General features: G+C 37.1%; 3 protein-coding genes across 16 annotated transcripts in view; 1 reads left to right on the forward strand and 2 right to left on the reverse strand.

Moving 5' to 3' along the window:
* Positions 1-3,109: 3,109 nt before the first annotated feature.
* Positions 3,110-6,438, reverse strand: LOC135849406 (DNA fragmentation factor subunit alpha-like). Its single transcript, XM_065369833.1, has 4 exons — positions 5,799-6,438; positions 5,551-5,713; positions 4,895-5,065; positions 3,110-4,803 (listed from the first exon to the last, which is right to left on the reverse strand). The coding sequence occupies exons 1-4, from the start codon at positions 5,890-5,892 to the stop codon at positions 4,629-4,631; spliced, it is 603 nt and encodes a 200-aa protein (XP_065225905.1). The 5' UTR covers positions 5,893-6,438; the 3' UTR covers positions 3,110-4,628.
* An 804-nt stretch (positions 6,439-7,242) lies between these two features.
* Positions 7,243-11,763, forward strand: INTS7 (Integrator complex subunit 7). The gene is made up of 18 exons (XM_065369797.1): positions 7,243-7,482; positions 7,558-7,687; positions 7,776-7,899; positions 7,983-8,143; positions 8,231-8,360; positions 8,441-8,557; positions 8,635-8,872; positions 8,943-9,042; positions 9,120-9,331; positions 9,428-9,555; positions 9,657-9,992; positions 10,069-10,263; positions 10,381-10,484; positions 10,606-10,695; positions 10,771-10,876; positions 10,988-11,086; positions 11,170-11,358; positions 11,428-11,763. The coding sequence occupies exons 1-18, from the start codon at positions 7,386-7,388 to the stop codon at positions 11,656-11,658; spliced, it is 2,787 nt and encodes a 928-aa protein (XP_065225869.1). The 5' UTR covers positions 7,243-7,385; the 3' UTR covers positions 11,659-11,763.
* Positions 11,764-14,421: 2,658 nt separating this feature from the next.
* LOC135849400 (monocarboxylate transporter 10) overlaps positions 14,422-16,203 on the reverse strand; it is a 229,820-nt gene continuing 228,038 nt past the window's right edge. For all 14 annotated transcript variants that reach the window (XM_065369815.1, XM_065369823.1, XM_065369827.1 and 11 more), the window contains one exon: positions 14,422-15,498. In XM_065369815.1, the coding sequence (XP_065225887.1) occupies positions 14,918-15,498 (581 nt within the window). In that variant the 3' untranslated portion in view covers positions 14,422-14,917. The remainder of the gene's footprint in view (positions 15,499-16,203) is intronic.

The raw sequence follows: 16,203 nt of genomic DNA on the forward strand, positions 1-16,203 counted from the left end.
AAGGTACAAAAACTGTAAAATTGAACGAAAAAAAAAATAATAAACATGAAATCTTAAGACGAACGAAAACAGAATGCAAAAACAAAGAAAATCTAAAAACATTAGCGAGATTGAAAACTTTTGAAAAAAAAAAACGAAAAACAAAAACTGAAAACTGAAAAAACCAAAACCGATGAAGAAAACGGTAAACTGAAAAAGATGAAAACAAAAACCAAAACTGAAAAACATTTACATACTTCATTGGGTGAAATTTTGAAGAAATTTCCAGTTCTTAAAATTTGCTGCAATTATTTCGGCGTAGTTTTGATTCTTTTCTCTATTATGATCCAAATTTGAGTTTCAAAAACTCCCAAAAATCGAAAACTGCATTCAAGCTCCTGAAATGTTGGCTGGTGGTGGGTCATTCCATGTCAACTCAACCAACGTTTTTGGGTCATGTCCTTCGATTTCGCTCAAAATTTGTTTACAATGACTACCCACCCAGTAAGTAAGAATGTAAGTAAGAAACCCACAATCAGTTTGGTCCCAGCCCCCTCAGGGGGCGGGTGGGGGGCTTCCATCATTTTCACATTGTCTCGAGGTACTCAACTTCAGCAGCCCATTCCTCCAAAACTATGATACTTTGATCAAAATTGATTTCACAGTTCAAAAGGTCATTGCATATACAGTATGACACAGAAGTAGTGCCCGGTGGCTTTTATTTCCAAGTGGAAAGAGCTAGAGAGATGAATGAAGCGGCGTTGAGTAGGGAAAAATAAGGGCTTTCAAAAGCAACCTTTAAAATTTCAGGCCCACGCACAGGGTGTCCACAAATTGAAAAACCAGTTTGGTCAAAAAATTCAAACTGGTTTTTATTGGCGCAATGTATTCTACACACTGAGGCGACAAAAACGTGATATGAATTTTTTGAAACCGGTTCGTTAATTTGCAACCAGTTGACAAAAAATACCCAAAAATTGTAGATAGAGAAAAAAGTTGGAAACAAAAGTTGTAGAGCGTGAAAAATTACACAATTCTGTCTAATCACATTTTGAAACCGGTTCATTGGTTCGCATTTAGCAACCAGTTTTTGACAATCACCTGAAAATTGACGATGCAGAAAAATGCTTGACACAAAAGATGTAGAGCGTAAAAAATCGAACCATTTTCGCTGATCAGATTTTGAAACCGGTTCATTAAGTCGCAGCAAGCCATCAAAAGTTACCTGATTGTAAGTTGATTAGCCATTTTCAAAATCTGGTCAGCAAAAATGGTTCAATTCTTCACGCTCCACAACTTTTATTTCAAGCATTTTTCTCTGTCTTCAATTTTTAGGTGATTGTCAAAAACTGGTTGCTAAATGCGAACCAATGAACCGGTTTCAAAATGTGATTAGACAGAATTGTGTAATTTTTCACGCTCTACAACTTTTGTTTCCAACTTTTTTCTCTATCTACAATTTTTGGGTATTTTTTGTTAACAGGTTGCAAATTAACGAACCGGTTTCAAAAAATTCATATCACTTTTTTTGTCGCCTCAGTGTGTAGAATACATTGCGCCAATAAAAACCAGTTTGAATTTTTTGACCAAACTGGTTTTTGAATTTGTAGACACCCTGTGCGTGGGCCTGAAATTTTAAAGGTTGCTTTTGAAAGCCCTTATTTTTCCCTACTCAACGCCGCTTCATTCATCTCTCTAGCTCTTTCCACTTGGAAATAAAAGCCACCGGGCACTACTTCTGTGTCATACTGTAGAACTTTTTAAGCATTTTGAAATTTTCAAAAGTTGAAAGTTTAAATTTCAAAATGGCGCTGTAAATGGGAGCTACCATTTAAAATTTTGAAAAAATTTCCATAGATGTACCTTTTGATGCCTTTTCGAAATATTCAAGTTTCGAGATGGGATCTCTTAATGGTGGGGAGCACCCCCACCCCCACCCCCAATTTTGGGCAAAACTTTCGAAAGAAAATCTGGGGTATGTGATATATCGAAATGTATGTTTTTGGTGACGCTAAACACGAATATGACGTTAGATTTTTGGTAGGACCCCCTCCACAGCCCCCAGCACCTCCCCAAAGGGGGAAAAAGTTCAAAAAAGTGTTTTTGTTCGTGCGACACATCAAATAGTAGGTTTTTGGTGACGCTGAACACGAATATGACGTCAGATTTTCGATTGGACACATCCACGGCCCCCAGCACCTCCTCAAGGAGGGGGGGGGGGTAACCTGAAAAAAATGGTTTCAATCGTGTGACACATGAAATAGTGTGTTTTCGATATCGCTGAACACGAATATAACCTTAGTTTTTCAAATTGACCTCACCCATGGCTCCCAGAACCTCCCCCCCACCCAATTGGTAAAACTCCAAAAAATCTTTTGGAGGCAGTGGATGGGGTCCAACCAAAAATCTGACGTCATTTTCGTGTTCAGCGTCCTCGAAAACACATTATTGGATGTATCGCACGAAAAAAAAACATATTTTGAACTTTTACCCGATTTGGGGAGGTGCTGGGGGCCGTGGATGGGATCCAATCAAAAATCTAACGCCATATTCGTGTTCACCGTTACTAAAAACATACAATTCGATATATCACTTGCCCCAGATTTTCTTTCGAAAGTTTCACCCCAAATTGTGGGTGGGGGTGCTTCCCCTCCATTGAAAGATCCCATCTTGAAACACCCAGAAATTGTCCACCTAAAGCTGTTCAGAGAGAGAGAGGGAGAAATACCTGTTTTTTCGCGTTCGTTGTCCTTGAGAAACGTTGGGTTTCACCCTCCACCCCCCTCCAAGTTTGGGCATGTTTGTTTGGATGGTGTTTAAGTGCGCATCTTGGAAGTTATGCCATTTCAGTCTCATTCTCACTCCTTTCTTACCGCAAAGAAAAGCATTTACGCTCCTTTTTTCGCGGCTTTTGATCACGAGCCCAAAAAAGATATAAAAAGTGCTGGATAAAATTACAGTTAAAAGAACGAGAAAATTTAAATTTTGTATCAACGCGGGCTTTCTTTGTTCTGTATTCTGTATTGTTGTTTTGCGAAACGTCCATATACTTTTTGTAGTAGGTATGTAATCTGTTTTCGCAAATATTTAGAGAGAGGATGGAAGAACACAAGAAACAAGCACACGTTCGTTCTCTGTACAAATATTTTATTAAATACAGTATTGTAACACTAAAACGGGAAAAAATTGAAAGGAGAAACAAAAAAAAAAAAACAAAAAAACAAAACAAATTTTACAAATACGCAGGGGAACACAACATTACAGCTATATTAATAATAGCGCACATTAACGAAACTAAAAGAATAAAACAAAAAGAGGAAACAATCGTGCTGCCACCTCTTACAAACATACATTCGTAAGGTATTATAGTTATTACATTAGATTTATTAACAAAATGAATAAATAAAAAATTAACACAAACAAACTCGTACAATGTAGAGTGTGTACGAAAATACAAGCGCAAATTTCAAAAAAAAAAAAAAAATTGAAACGTACAAAAATGATTGGCGTTATAAAAAAAAGTGGTGCCGATGAAAGGAAATACTCTTAATCAGTACTCGAAACACTCACGCACGCACTTCATCTGTACTGCAATTAATTTTGCTTTTTCGTGCCACATTGTTACACAAGACACAATCGAATCGAATTGAATCGCGTAATCTGTGTGCTTTCGAAAGAAAGGAACATGAGACATGACGTAAAAATTAAAAAGCTCAGGTGAGTGATAGAATGAGCAATGATGAGCTGAAAATACGCTCGTATAAAATTCTGTTGAGCTTAAAGAACTCGAATGATGAACGGTTCTCGGTTCTCTCGGTTCTCGTTTGGGATTTATTATATAATTATGGAACGCGAAGTCGTCCAATTGACAATATTCGATATCGAGCCAACAGATTTTACTGTTTTATTTATTTAAGAACGATGGTCGGAATAAAGATTATATTTGCGAGGCATTTTTCGATGAAAAAAGTTACTACAACTTTTATCAGCGCGTTATTCGAACTTTGAACAGACTAAAGACAAGCTTTACCCGACTTCAAAACTCAATTTATAAGAAAAATACCGTGCGGATGTTTTGATTTTAAAAAATTGTTCGAATATTAATAACATATTATAGCCACGTTTTCAATTTATTCGTACCTACTTAAAGAAAAATGACCCGCGTTACTAATATTATTCTATAAGTACGTACTGTTGAACGACGCGACACGACGTACGGTTACTTGCGACGAATAAATTACGATCGACGAAAGCCACACTTGACTCTACAACTAAGTACCTACGAAAGTTATGTATAAGTGATTTATTCGCAAACGAAAAAATTAAAAATCGATTACACTAAGACCCATTTCGGAAAGATTTTGAACAAAACTGCTTACGGTACATCAATTTCATATTTCCATTTCGTGCTCGTACATTTTGGAGTTTTTAGTTATCGAAATGATATGATGAATTTGTGGGGAAAAGACTGTGTAGAAAATTTAAATATAAAACCAATTGGAAAAGTAAAAAAATAACCGGGAAATGGAGAATTTAGAGGGAAAACGAACGAACGAAAAAAAAAACGACAAAATTAAATTACTTACATGGGTGACAGCGTATCGTGGAAAAAAATTAATAAAAATAGTAATAATAAAACTGAAATCAAATTATTGTACAGCTTCGTTGGCCGATGTGCCGGTCGATGTGACATTCGCGTAACCTCTTTGAATCATGCTATTGGTAGCTTGGTGGTAGATTTTCAATAATTTCAGCGCTTCTTTCGCATCACGTCTGTCTTCGTTGTATCTACTGCTCGCTTCTTTCACTTCTACTAGCCATTCTCTGCGGTATGTATAAAAGACCAGCGTTAAATTCGTCACGTCGAACGATTAAAGTGTGTGCAGTCGTTACGAGGCGACTTTTTATTCCTCACTTGTCTTGTATTATATCGCTTAAACTTTCGGGATCCATATCGGAAAGCAATTCCAATTCTTTACCGCCGAGCATTGAAAGTTGACCAGCGTCGTTACGTATACGTTCCAAAAGATGCACCAGATCTTGATTATTGGAGTAGTCTACTTCGTCTTTGTTGTTGTATTTTTTCCTGAAATCATTTTCAATCGAGAATTAGCACCGAATTATGTAGGTACTTGACTACTAGTGGAGAAAAAAGTTGATAATTTTGCGAGTATAAGGAGCGATAATTTTCCTGCTGCTCCGTCAAATTTGCGTACAATGACCTTTCGAACTTTGAAATTATTTTCAATGAAAAATATTTTACTGATCGTGAAAAATAAGTCGCATATTCATTTTTCTGCAAATACGTGCTCCGAAAAAATGATGTAAAATAAGTTGCCTATTCAGTTTGCCGTAAATTTACGCGTTATTGTATTTCAACGAAAGGATGCCCTTCCCTTCCTCCCATCGTCATCATCATCTTGAGGCACGTTTTGTTTTAGTTAACGAAGGGAAGACGTGTGAAGTGTAACGAGCGAATGTATTTTATAAATTATAAACGAATGCGATTCGACTCGAAAAATTCAAATCGTATCTGATTAGGTAAAAAAAAAATCGAGAAATCAAACTCACAAATAATTATACTGAGAGGGAGGTACCCAGTCTTCGTTTTCTTTTAAAATCATGAAGCATGTGTTTTGTTCCAGTGTGCTAAAGTATTCTTCTTCGTCGACTTCGGTTCCATCGCTTTCCAGTACGATTTTCATTCCGGGAGATGCGCCGAATTTTTCATGAGCTACAAACGACCGAAAAATTTTACAACTCTGGCATAAAACTAAAAGCGAGAAAGCAACGAACCACAGAGGTACGATATTTTTTACCTTTTTTAATCAATCCGTGCAAAGACGTGACAACGACACCGTATCTATTTTGGCCACTGCTGTCGACGATCTTATAAGGCAGAGCTTTTTCCATACTGAATCGGACGAATAAGTAATTCGAAAGATTTACACGACGACGTGAATATTATTTACTCATAATAATTGGGTGAAAATGTGGCCGAATTTGCGAAATAACAACAACAATTGACCCAATGATACACTAAATCCGAGTGCGATGACCGACCAGGTAAAGGCGAAGTAACCTCGTTTCACGAAAAACGTAGTAGCGTTCGCTGGAAAATTGCACGAACCGCGAACCTGAGTGTTAGGCTGTGATTACGAGAATACTCAGCAGTCGGTACTACCCTCGTGAATTACCCCTGAACCAGACTGTTTCAACTTTCGGTCACACCCCGAACTAAAACAGCAGCAGAAATCGATAAAAGGTCATTATTCTCACAAAATGATAACTGCGTTTCCACTTAACAAACGTTGGAGTGAGACGCAGTTTTAGGGATGAAATGAATCGTGCGAAATAATGCTCGAGAATTGCTGTTCTAATTGGAATATTAGCAGAAATTTCATTTTAATTTTAAATTTAATTATTTGATGAAGTTTTATTATTTGAACAGGTTGAACTGATAAAAATCAACCCCCCGAAATGTAGCAGCGGTTAAATGCAGGACAGCCTGAGTTTTTCTGACATTTTTTTTTTCTTATTTATGCTGTTTTTACTTTTTATTAGATAACGAATCGTTAGTTTTAGCAGATTGCTGAGTTTTTTTTGAGTAAAATTTTAGTGTTGGCCTTAGTGTTGGGGGGCGTTGTGTCCGCTCACCTCGGCTTCGCCTCGGTTGCGCGGGTCGCTTTGTTAATTCGGCATGCCATTCGAAAAATAATACTAATAAATTTATTCATTGTTTGTAAGCAAAAAAAAATAATTTAATTACTTTTTCTGTAAAAATTCAACTCGTAAAAATTAAAATCGCGAAAAAAAATTTTGAAAAAATTTCTGCCCAACGAGGGAATCGAACCCAGACTTCTTGCACAGCGATCCGTTACCATAGCCAAGCGCTACCGGAGCAGCTTGCAGAAATGCGTTTTACAACGCTATTCATGTTGCTCTAACACGTCGAAAACTACCCCCCCATGCGCATACACGTATACGCGTACGTGTATGCGCGCTCGCACGCTCAGGCGGTCCTGCATTTAACCGTTGCTCCGAAATGTTTCCAGATAAAAAAAAATAAAAATATTGGGACTTTGGAGACCACCGGAAATGGTTTTTTTCAAATTTATGTTACCCTAGTTCTAAATAGCGCCGTTGGAGCGCTAGTGAATTTGCAAACACGGAACGAAAAAATAACGCCAAAGTGGGTTGGCATGCCTGCGCCTTGCTATCATGCGCTATCCGTCGCTGTGAAGTATTCGGTTTTCAAAGCTGTGTTTTTATTTCCGATTTCTTTCGAATTCGAATTTTTATTTCGGATTTCGGCATTTTTCATCGAATATTTTTGGTCCAATTTAATGAAATGAACATAAAGTGGACGCGCTTTTATTAAAATAACGTAGTGATTGAACTCGAGAATGTCTGTTTCAGCACTGCGGTTTTGTACTTTGAACGAAAGTACTCTAGGAGAACCTGAGCAAGATGCTAACTCGGCGTTGACCGAATTGGATAAAGGTAAGCGAATAATTAATTAATTTGCCAACGATTATAATTAAAAATTAACTCGATGAACTGTATTTTTTTGTTTAGGATTACACTCGAATAAGATTGGTGAACAATGCGAGGCCATTGTACGTTTTCCGAAGCTATTCGAAAAGTATCCGTTTCCCATATTGATCAACTCGTCATTCTTGAAATTGGCCGAGCAGTTTCGTGTTGGGTTCGTATTTGAATTCATTTCAATTTTTCGCGTTGAAGAATGAATATTTGGCGCTAGAATTTAATACATTTTCGAAATGTTTTCGTAGGAATAATTTTCTCAGATTATGGATTGTTAAAGTTTGTCAACAAAGTGAAAAACATTTCGATAAAATAATCAACGTCGATGAGTTTATTCGTCGTGTTTTCAGTGTGATTCATTCAAACGATCCGGTGAGTAGAGTATGGTAATTACATATTAGAATTACTGTTATAATTTTCAATTGATTAACGTTGTTGTTTTTGTGCTGGTTTAGGTTGCTCGAGCTCTAACGCTTAGAACTCTCGGCAGTGTAGCTGGTATTATTCCTGAAAGACAAAATGTACACCACAGTATTAGAAGCTGTCTGGATTCTCATAACGCCGTCGAAGTCGAAGCGGCTATTTTCGCCGCTGTTCAGTTCGCAGCTCAATCTAGGTGAGTTTTTAATTGATTTAACGATATTTCGGTTTGAAAATAATTGATGTGTACAATGTACGTATATTAAATGTCTGCTTTTCGTAGATCATTCGCCGTCAGCGTTTGTAACAAAATATCCGACATGATTCAAGGTCTTACCACACCGGTGCATATGAAATTACAGCTCATACCTATATTACAACACATGCATCACGATACTGCGACTTCTGCGATGGTAAGAGGAATAAGTTATTCGTTTTTATCGAGGCGTTGATCGTGATTTCTGAATTTTTACCCGGATTTTGTTACTCGTAGGTTCGTACTCTGTGCATAGATTTACTGGCGAAATATCCCGCCCAAGATTTCGTGTTGGTCACTTTGAAAACATTAACTCAATTGGCTGCAGCTACGCTGGTTGATATACCGGAGCAAGTACGCGTTTACGGAGTGTTTTAAATTTAGATCGAAGTGTGGTTGATTTTAACTAAACACGATTAACTTTGTCATAGGTTAAATTATTAGCCAGATATGTGGCCGAAGAACCTCGTTGGATTATACGTGTTGCAGCGGTCTCCGGCTTGTATACGTTGGCCAAACGCGGCAGTCATTATTGGTCTGAAGATTCAGTAGCTGAACTCATTACCGTAGCAGGCTCGACAGACTCGGAGAAGCTGGTTGGATATATTTTCGATATTATTATTATTCTGACTCAGTCGCCGGCTGTTTGTCATATGTATTACAATCCTGGTAAGATTGAAATTATAATTATGATTGATTTTTGCGTAATTTGTTGATTTCATCGATAATTCGCTCACAGATTCGCCGTTGATGGAACTTTGCTATGAAACTTCGTTATCGAATAACCTTCATATTGCCGGAAAAGCTGTCAGAATAATAACTCAAATGGCTTGCTACTGGTGAGTGTACTATAAGTTATTTTGATAATTTCGTTTTTATTTATTTCATTTAAATGGTCGAATACTGTGTTTCGTAGCTACACTGAGCAATTATTGAACAACTGCGACGACAATGTGGACTGCGTTGAGTCGTATCTACTTTTCTTATCGTGCAGCGATAACAACGAAGAAGTCCCAGATGAAATTTTAAAATGTGCTTTACGAAATGCGGTATCGTTATGTTACGCGAGGAGGCAGCTTTGCTCTCGTTTTGTCGGATTGATTGCGTCGAGTTTATTGAAAAGTCCGAGTAAGTTTTTCGATTCATTTTTCAATTCAATTCGATACAATTCCGAAGAAAAAAAAACAAAAAACGGTTCGTTTAATAAATCTATTACAATTTCAGAAAACAAAAATCTACTGCTGTGCCAAGCGTTGTGTGCGATCGGGAATTTAGAACCTGCGGCTGTACATTCGCATATGCAAGATATCTTTTCATTTCTGAAAATGTCTACCAACAGTTCGGAAACTAAAGTAATTTATTTTTTCGTTTTTAATACGGAGTGTTGGAATTTGAAAATTTTCATCGAAGAACGAGATGTAATGTTTGGTTGGTACTCGTATTTTTCTTTCAGTCCACTTTATGTAGCTCGTTATTTCAAAGCTCGGCTGGTTGCAAAGAATCGGACGAAATGCGAGACGCGATCAGTACGGTTGTTTCGGACTCAAATCTGTGGTCATGCTATAAAATTGCTAGATCGGCTGCGAGATACGGCCATTTCGGCGTTTGTCAACGTATCTGCAGTAGTATTCGCGATCGAGTCAGCTCGGAGCATCTTCATTTCTGGCTTACCGGTTTGCAAGAAATAAGCATCGCCGAAGCTAATCTACAAACTAAGAATGGTAAAAAACTTTTCAACCGGATCAGCAACAGTATAACAAATTATTGTAAAGCTACATCGTCGTTTAAGGTTTGTACGGATTAATTAAGATTAATTAATTGATCGATTTATTTATTATAATTTTGAAACGTGTGCCAATTTTCAGGCTGCAAGTACGCCGGCGTTTTCACTTTCATTTCAAACGGAGTATGCGAGGTTGAGATGCGAAATGCTGCAAAGCTTTTCTTTATTGCTGGCTACCTGTAATGTATTCTGCTTATCGCCACCACCGGCCATCGCGTCAACCATCATTCAAAATACTAGAGACGACTTGCAACGTTACGGACAAGTGACTAATCAAGTAAATCACCGAACTTGTATTACTCTAGTTCCAAATGAATAAATTTCTCCTGGCAAAGGCGAAGCAAATTGTAACGAATTTCGATTCAAATTGAACTGACGATTGTTTTGTTTTCAGCTACGTAAACGTGCCAAAGAACTGAAAGCTTGCGCTGACTTGTATTGGAAACTGTATCAATCAGCGTTCGATGCTGATCCGAACTCGTTATTGAATATTAAAGCGTATCCTTTTTCACCAATTGTTAGAATTTGCGTAACTGCGAGTAAGAGGCGAGGATGTGAACGATTCGTTTCTATTTATTAAATTTTGATTGCAAGTTTTCCTGAATTTGAAAAAAAATAGATTGCAATACATGTGCACTTTCGTGGCGAATAATGTGGAACAAATAGCATTTTCCAACAGTCAATTGGAAGAAATTGTTTTAAACTCCGAGTAAGTTATTTTTTATTCAGAAAACCAAAACAAAACTATGCTCATTTTTAACAAAACTACTGTTTTTATTTTCAGATTGCTGGAAGGTCCGCTGGAGATTCAATTAATGGTTAAAAGTTGTAAAGCGGCGTACAATATGAAAAAGTCATTAAACTTACCTGGCAATGTTTTGACTCATCAGGTAATAAAATAATACGTAACAGCTGTCTGGTCTTCTAAAAAAAAAAAGTTTCATAATTTGAAGTAGTGTTACATTACTAAGAATTTGTTTGTTGCTTTTCTCCTTCTGTAGCATATAAGCTGTTTGAAAAAACAAGTCAAAACGATAATATTAGCTCCGATGTGTTATCCGAGATTCTTTTTCCAAGCTTTGCAATGCACGAATGTTACTGTAAGTTACCACTTCGTCAATTTTGGTCTTTCATCAGATTCAAATAACATTTTAATACGCTTATTTTTCTTCATAACTTTCAGTTAGCTGTTTCTCCGCAGCCGCGTAGTGGAGAGCATATTTCAGTTACCAGTGGTACTCAACTCGCTGTCAAAGTGGAGGGTGTTCTATCTCACGGCAGTAAACCGATACTATTCCGATCAGCGGACGGCATAGTATTGACTGTTACCACTCAATTGACTGCTCGCTCAAATGCAGTTCAAGATTTCAAAGTAAGACAATTACGTACGTAATAGTGTTCGGTGCGTGAATTTTTTTATTCGTGTTTTTACTTTTCACAGATGAACGATGGTGGTCCTCCTATTCTCACACAAACAGTCAAACCGCATAGGGATTTCTTTAGAGCTGAATTTCTGTTGGGATTTACGTCTGGTGGTCAATATCAGGTTGTAGTAGAAGCCGCTATTATCGATAACACAGGCTTCACCTGGCAAATTGGAGTTCGCAGTGTTCTCAATATAAAAGCTCTCGAAGAAACTCAAAGTTCCAGAGGCAGAGCTGCGGTTAATTGAATCTGGTTTGTTTAGTTTTACTTATTTTTACAATCTGTGATCTTATTTTCTCTTTTAGTTTTTTGTAAAAAAAAAAAAAAAAAAATGTACTGTTCATGAGCGTTATTTCGAGTACACCATTCGTACACACTTTGCATTAATGTGAAAAAATTTTGAGGTGAGCACCACAAGTACGTACCAAGTTTATAGCATAGCGGGCACCACAATTTTGCTTTTCCAAAATGTGATCTGTTCTAGAATGACTTTTTCAAATGTGGTTTGTTCTGGAATCACTTCAGAATGACTTTTTTCAATCAATGTATCCAAAATGTTGTTTGCTTTTAGAATGACTTCTTAAATGTAGATATATTCAAAAGGTTGTAAAATGTAGTTTTTTTTGCCTGTGGAATAAGTTTTTGTTGTCTTTGCATTTAGATATTTTAGAATGACTTTATTTCAAACGTAGGCAAAATAATGTAAAATGTTGTTATTTGGTTGGTATTTGAAATTACTTTTTTTGTATTTATGCCTTTTTTCTATTCTGCTGGAATAATGGTCTGTTCTAGAATGACTTTTTTGTCTTAAATCGTGAAAAAAAGTCGAGAGCCGAAACCTTTTTGGAAGATGGGAAAGTCTAAAATGGAATGAACCCATTTTCAGCAGACAAAAAACAGCCAACAAAGGTCATTCTAGAGGCAGGCTTCATTCGAGTTTATCCTGCTAGAATGACTTTTTGTTGGTCTCATTTCAGTTCATGTCATTCTGTAACAAGGCCCAATTTCCCAATTTGTCATTGTAGAATGACAGAAGTCCGCTTTTCATATACAAAAGGCGTTCAACAATGACGGGGCCCAACTTTCAACAGAAGAAGTCATTCTGACAGGGACCGCTGTCTATACAAAAAAAGGCATTCTAGAATTAGATTTCCGAGTCATTCTAGAATGACAGGGGTTCGCTTTTTATATACAAAACGCATTCTAAAATAAAATGGCCCAATTTTCAACAAAAACAAAAGTCATTCTAGAAAAGGTCTGGTTTTAGGTCATTTAGGGGTCCACACTTCAAAATCATTCATGGGTCTGATGGGAAAGGGGGAGGAGTCAACATTTCAATGTCATTCAAGAGTCTGATTGGAGGAGGGGGGGGGTGTGTGTGTGTCAAAAATTCGATGTCATTCAAGGGTCTAATTTTTGGTGGCCAAAATTTCAATGTCCAATTTTCGGGTTGGGGGTCAAAAGTTTCATATTTCCATTTTCATGGGTTTCAAAATTTTCATATTTTTATGGGTGTCAAAAACACCAAAATTTTCAAGTAATTCAAGAGTCTAATTTTTGGGGGTCAAAAGTGTCAAGGGTGTCGAAAACACCCATTTATGAAAATACAAAAATTTTGACACCCATGAAAACACCCTTTGACACCCATAAAATTGTTACACCCATGAAAATATGAAAACACCCTTTGACACCTATGAATTTACAAAACAATTGAAATTTTGACACCCATAAGAATATTAAAATTTTGGCACATGAAAATATGAAAAATTTTGACACCCATAAAAATGACTTCCATGGAAATATGAAAACTTTTGACACCCATTACTCGCAAATGAAAATATGACCCATACAAAAAATTTACCCATAAACATATGAAAAAACTTTTGACACCCATAAACATTCAGTTTTGATACCCATAATATGAAAAATTTTGACACCCATAAAAATTCAGTTTATCAACCATTATGAAAAACTTTGACACCCATAAACATTCAGTTTTGACACCCATAAAAATTCAGTTTTGACACCCATGAAATTTTGAAAAACTTTGACACCCATAAACATTCAGTTTTGATACTTTGACACCCATGAAAACATTCAGTTTTGACACCCATGAAATTTTGACACCCATAAAAATTCAGTTTTGACACCCAACTTTGACACCCATAAACATTTAGTTTTGACACCCATGAAATTGACACCCATAAAAATTCAGTTAAAAATTCAGTTTTGACACCCATGAAATTTTGAAAAACTTTGACACCCATAAACACACCCATGCAAATTTTCATGGGTGTCAAAACTGAATTTTTATGGGTGTCAAAACTAAATGTTTATGGGTGTCAAAACTAAATGTTTATGGGTGTCAAAACTGAATGTGGGGTCCTAATTTCAATGTCATTCAAGGGTCCAACTTTTGTGGGGTCCTAATTTCAGTGTCATTAGAGGGTCCAACGTCCTAATTTCAGTGTCATTCGAGGATCCAACTTTTGAGGGTCCTAATTTCAATCTTTTGTGGGGTCCTAATTTCAGTGTCATTCGAGGGTCCAACTTTTGAGGGTCCAAATTTCAATGTCATTCGAGGGTCCAACTTTTGAGGGTTCTAATTTCGATGCCATTCGAGGGTCCAAATTTCAATGTCATTCGAGGGTCCAACTTTTGAGGGTCCTAATTTCGATGCCATTCTAGGGTCCAAATTTCAATGTCATTCGAGGGTCCAACTTTTGAGGGCCCTAATTTCAATGTCATTCGAGGGTCCAACTTTTGAGGGTCCTAATTTCAATGTCATTCGAGGGTCCAACTTTTGAGGGTCCTAATTTCAATGTCATTCGAGGGTCCAACTTTTGGGGGTTCAAATTGCAAAGTCATTTGAGGGTCCAAATTTCAAAGTCATTCGAGAGTCCAATTTTTGGGGTCAAATTTCAACACATTTTAGAAAAGGGCCCAATTTACATATAATTCTGTTCTAGAATTAGCCAAAAAATGAGCTAGACAAAACAAAAGTGATGCATTAACACACTACAAAACATTTTTTACTTTCATTTCTTTTGGTACAACAACAGTATCTCAACAACAAGTGGAAAACATGAATTAACTAAACCATTGACAAACATGAAAATGAAAACAAAATGACAGATGCTTTATGAATGATGCAGTTGAAATCATAATAATCATTGTGAGAAACGGAGAAAACATCTTAGCACCACTTCAATATTAAATCAATAAAACGTACAGTATAAAACAAATCAAAAAGTACTCGTTTGTTCACACTCATACAAGTAGGTAAGTAAATGAAAAGTAGGTATAGTATAGATACAATATACGACTCGTTGCCGGGCGAAATGGAATAAAAAAAAAAAAGGAACATCCGGTCAAATTGTACAAATAAATCTAATATTGTCAAAGAATAAATGCTTAAAATATATTACTTAAGGTATAAATAATACAAATCAATAAATAAACAAATAAAAATGTAAATTAATAAAACAAACAAAATAACGCATTATTCAAACGGAAGCTTCGTCAATAACGGTTATCAAACGATTCGCTCCGGCTACCAAACGCCATTTACCTGTCGACTTGGATGGTTCTTCTTCAGCAGTTTGTTTAGCGAGTGACCATCGTCTACCTTTGCGATCCATAATGACGGGCATCTCGGCTATGAGATTATTCTCGAATTCGCTCAGCATAAGGTAATTCTCGACCTTGTTACAAGATGTTATGCAGTCGCCGATATAATCCAAGTCGTCGAGCAGATTATCGGGTAAGTCCATATCGGCGATGCCCTCTTCCGAGATGCAAGTCAGTTCGGGCTTGTCCGGATGCGAATTGGCGGCTGGCTCTACAACCAGCACTTCTTCCGGTTCGGCAGTGAATGAGAGTTTGCGACGTCGTGGACACGCGTCCGAAGCGCATAGTTTTTTGCTGCCGCTGCCACCGCCGCCGCCGCCGCTTTCTTCGTGGTGTTTATGTCTGGTAAGTTTGCGTTTGTGCAGGTCCACCATGAATAGAACCAGACATCCGAGGATAGCGCACGATGAACTGAAATAGTAGCCGGTTTTTTCGCCATACTCCACGTTTATGTAGCCTGTAACAACGAAATGAGTACCAAAATTAACAATCGGCAACTGGGTGTGCCCAGTAAATTACTCGTCAGAGAAACAAAAATATAGACACGAGGTTAATCAAAAGGAGGGGAAATGATGCCGAGAAGCTACGAGAATTAACCAACTTTTTAGACTTCTAAAATTGAATCGATTTTTTGAAAATTCAAAGCTTTCAACGATTACCTACTTCAAAAAGAAAACTAAAGCGAAGCCGGGTCAATTTTGATTTCAAGAGCCTCAAATTTGGGGATCAACATTAAAAAAATTTAGAGGATTTATTCTTTCCAATCTCATGTACCTACTTATGCCCCCAAAAACCAACTTTTGACGCCCCTTCTCTTTTTTTTTGGCCTGAATTTTTCGACGAAATTTGTCGGAATGAGAGCTACAAATTCAAAGAGTCGCTCGCTCAAATACAAGTACATGCTCGAATGCAGACTGGTTCTCTTCATCATCCAGACATCGAGTGCAGCAATGTTTTCCAATGAAAACGAAAAAAGGAAGAACAGTTATTTGATAAGCGCTGTGGGTGTGGGTAATTTTTATCCGCTAAATAAATACGAACGAATAAAAAATTCGTGTACGTATAATATGAAATGTCTGCGGCAGCGATAGCGTCAGTAATTTTGGCCAAGTGGCGGGCTAGCGTCGAAACATGGCACAATGGTCGTATAAATTACGAGGCA

The sequence above is a fragment of the Planococcus citri genome, chromosome 5, assembly GCF_950023065.1.
Source record: "Planococcus citri chromosome 5, ihPlaCitr1.1, whole genome shotgun sequence".
Lineage (NCBI taxonomy): Eukaryota > Metazoa > Arthropoda > Insecta > Hemiptera > Pseudococcidae > Planococcus > Planococcus citri.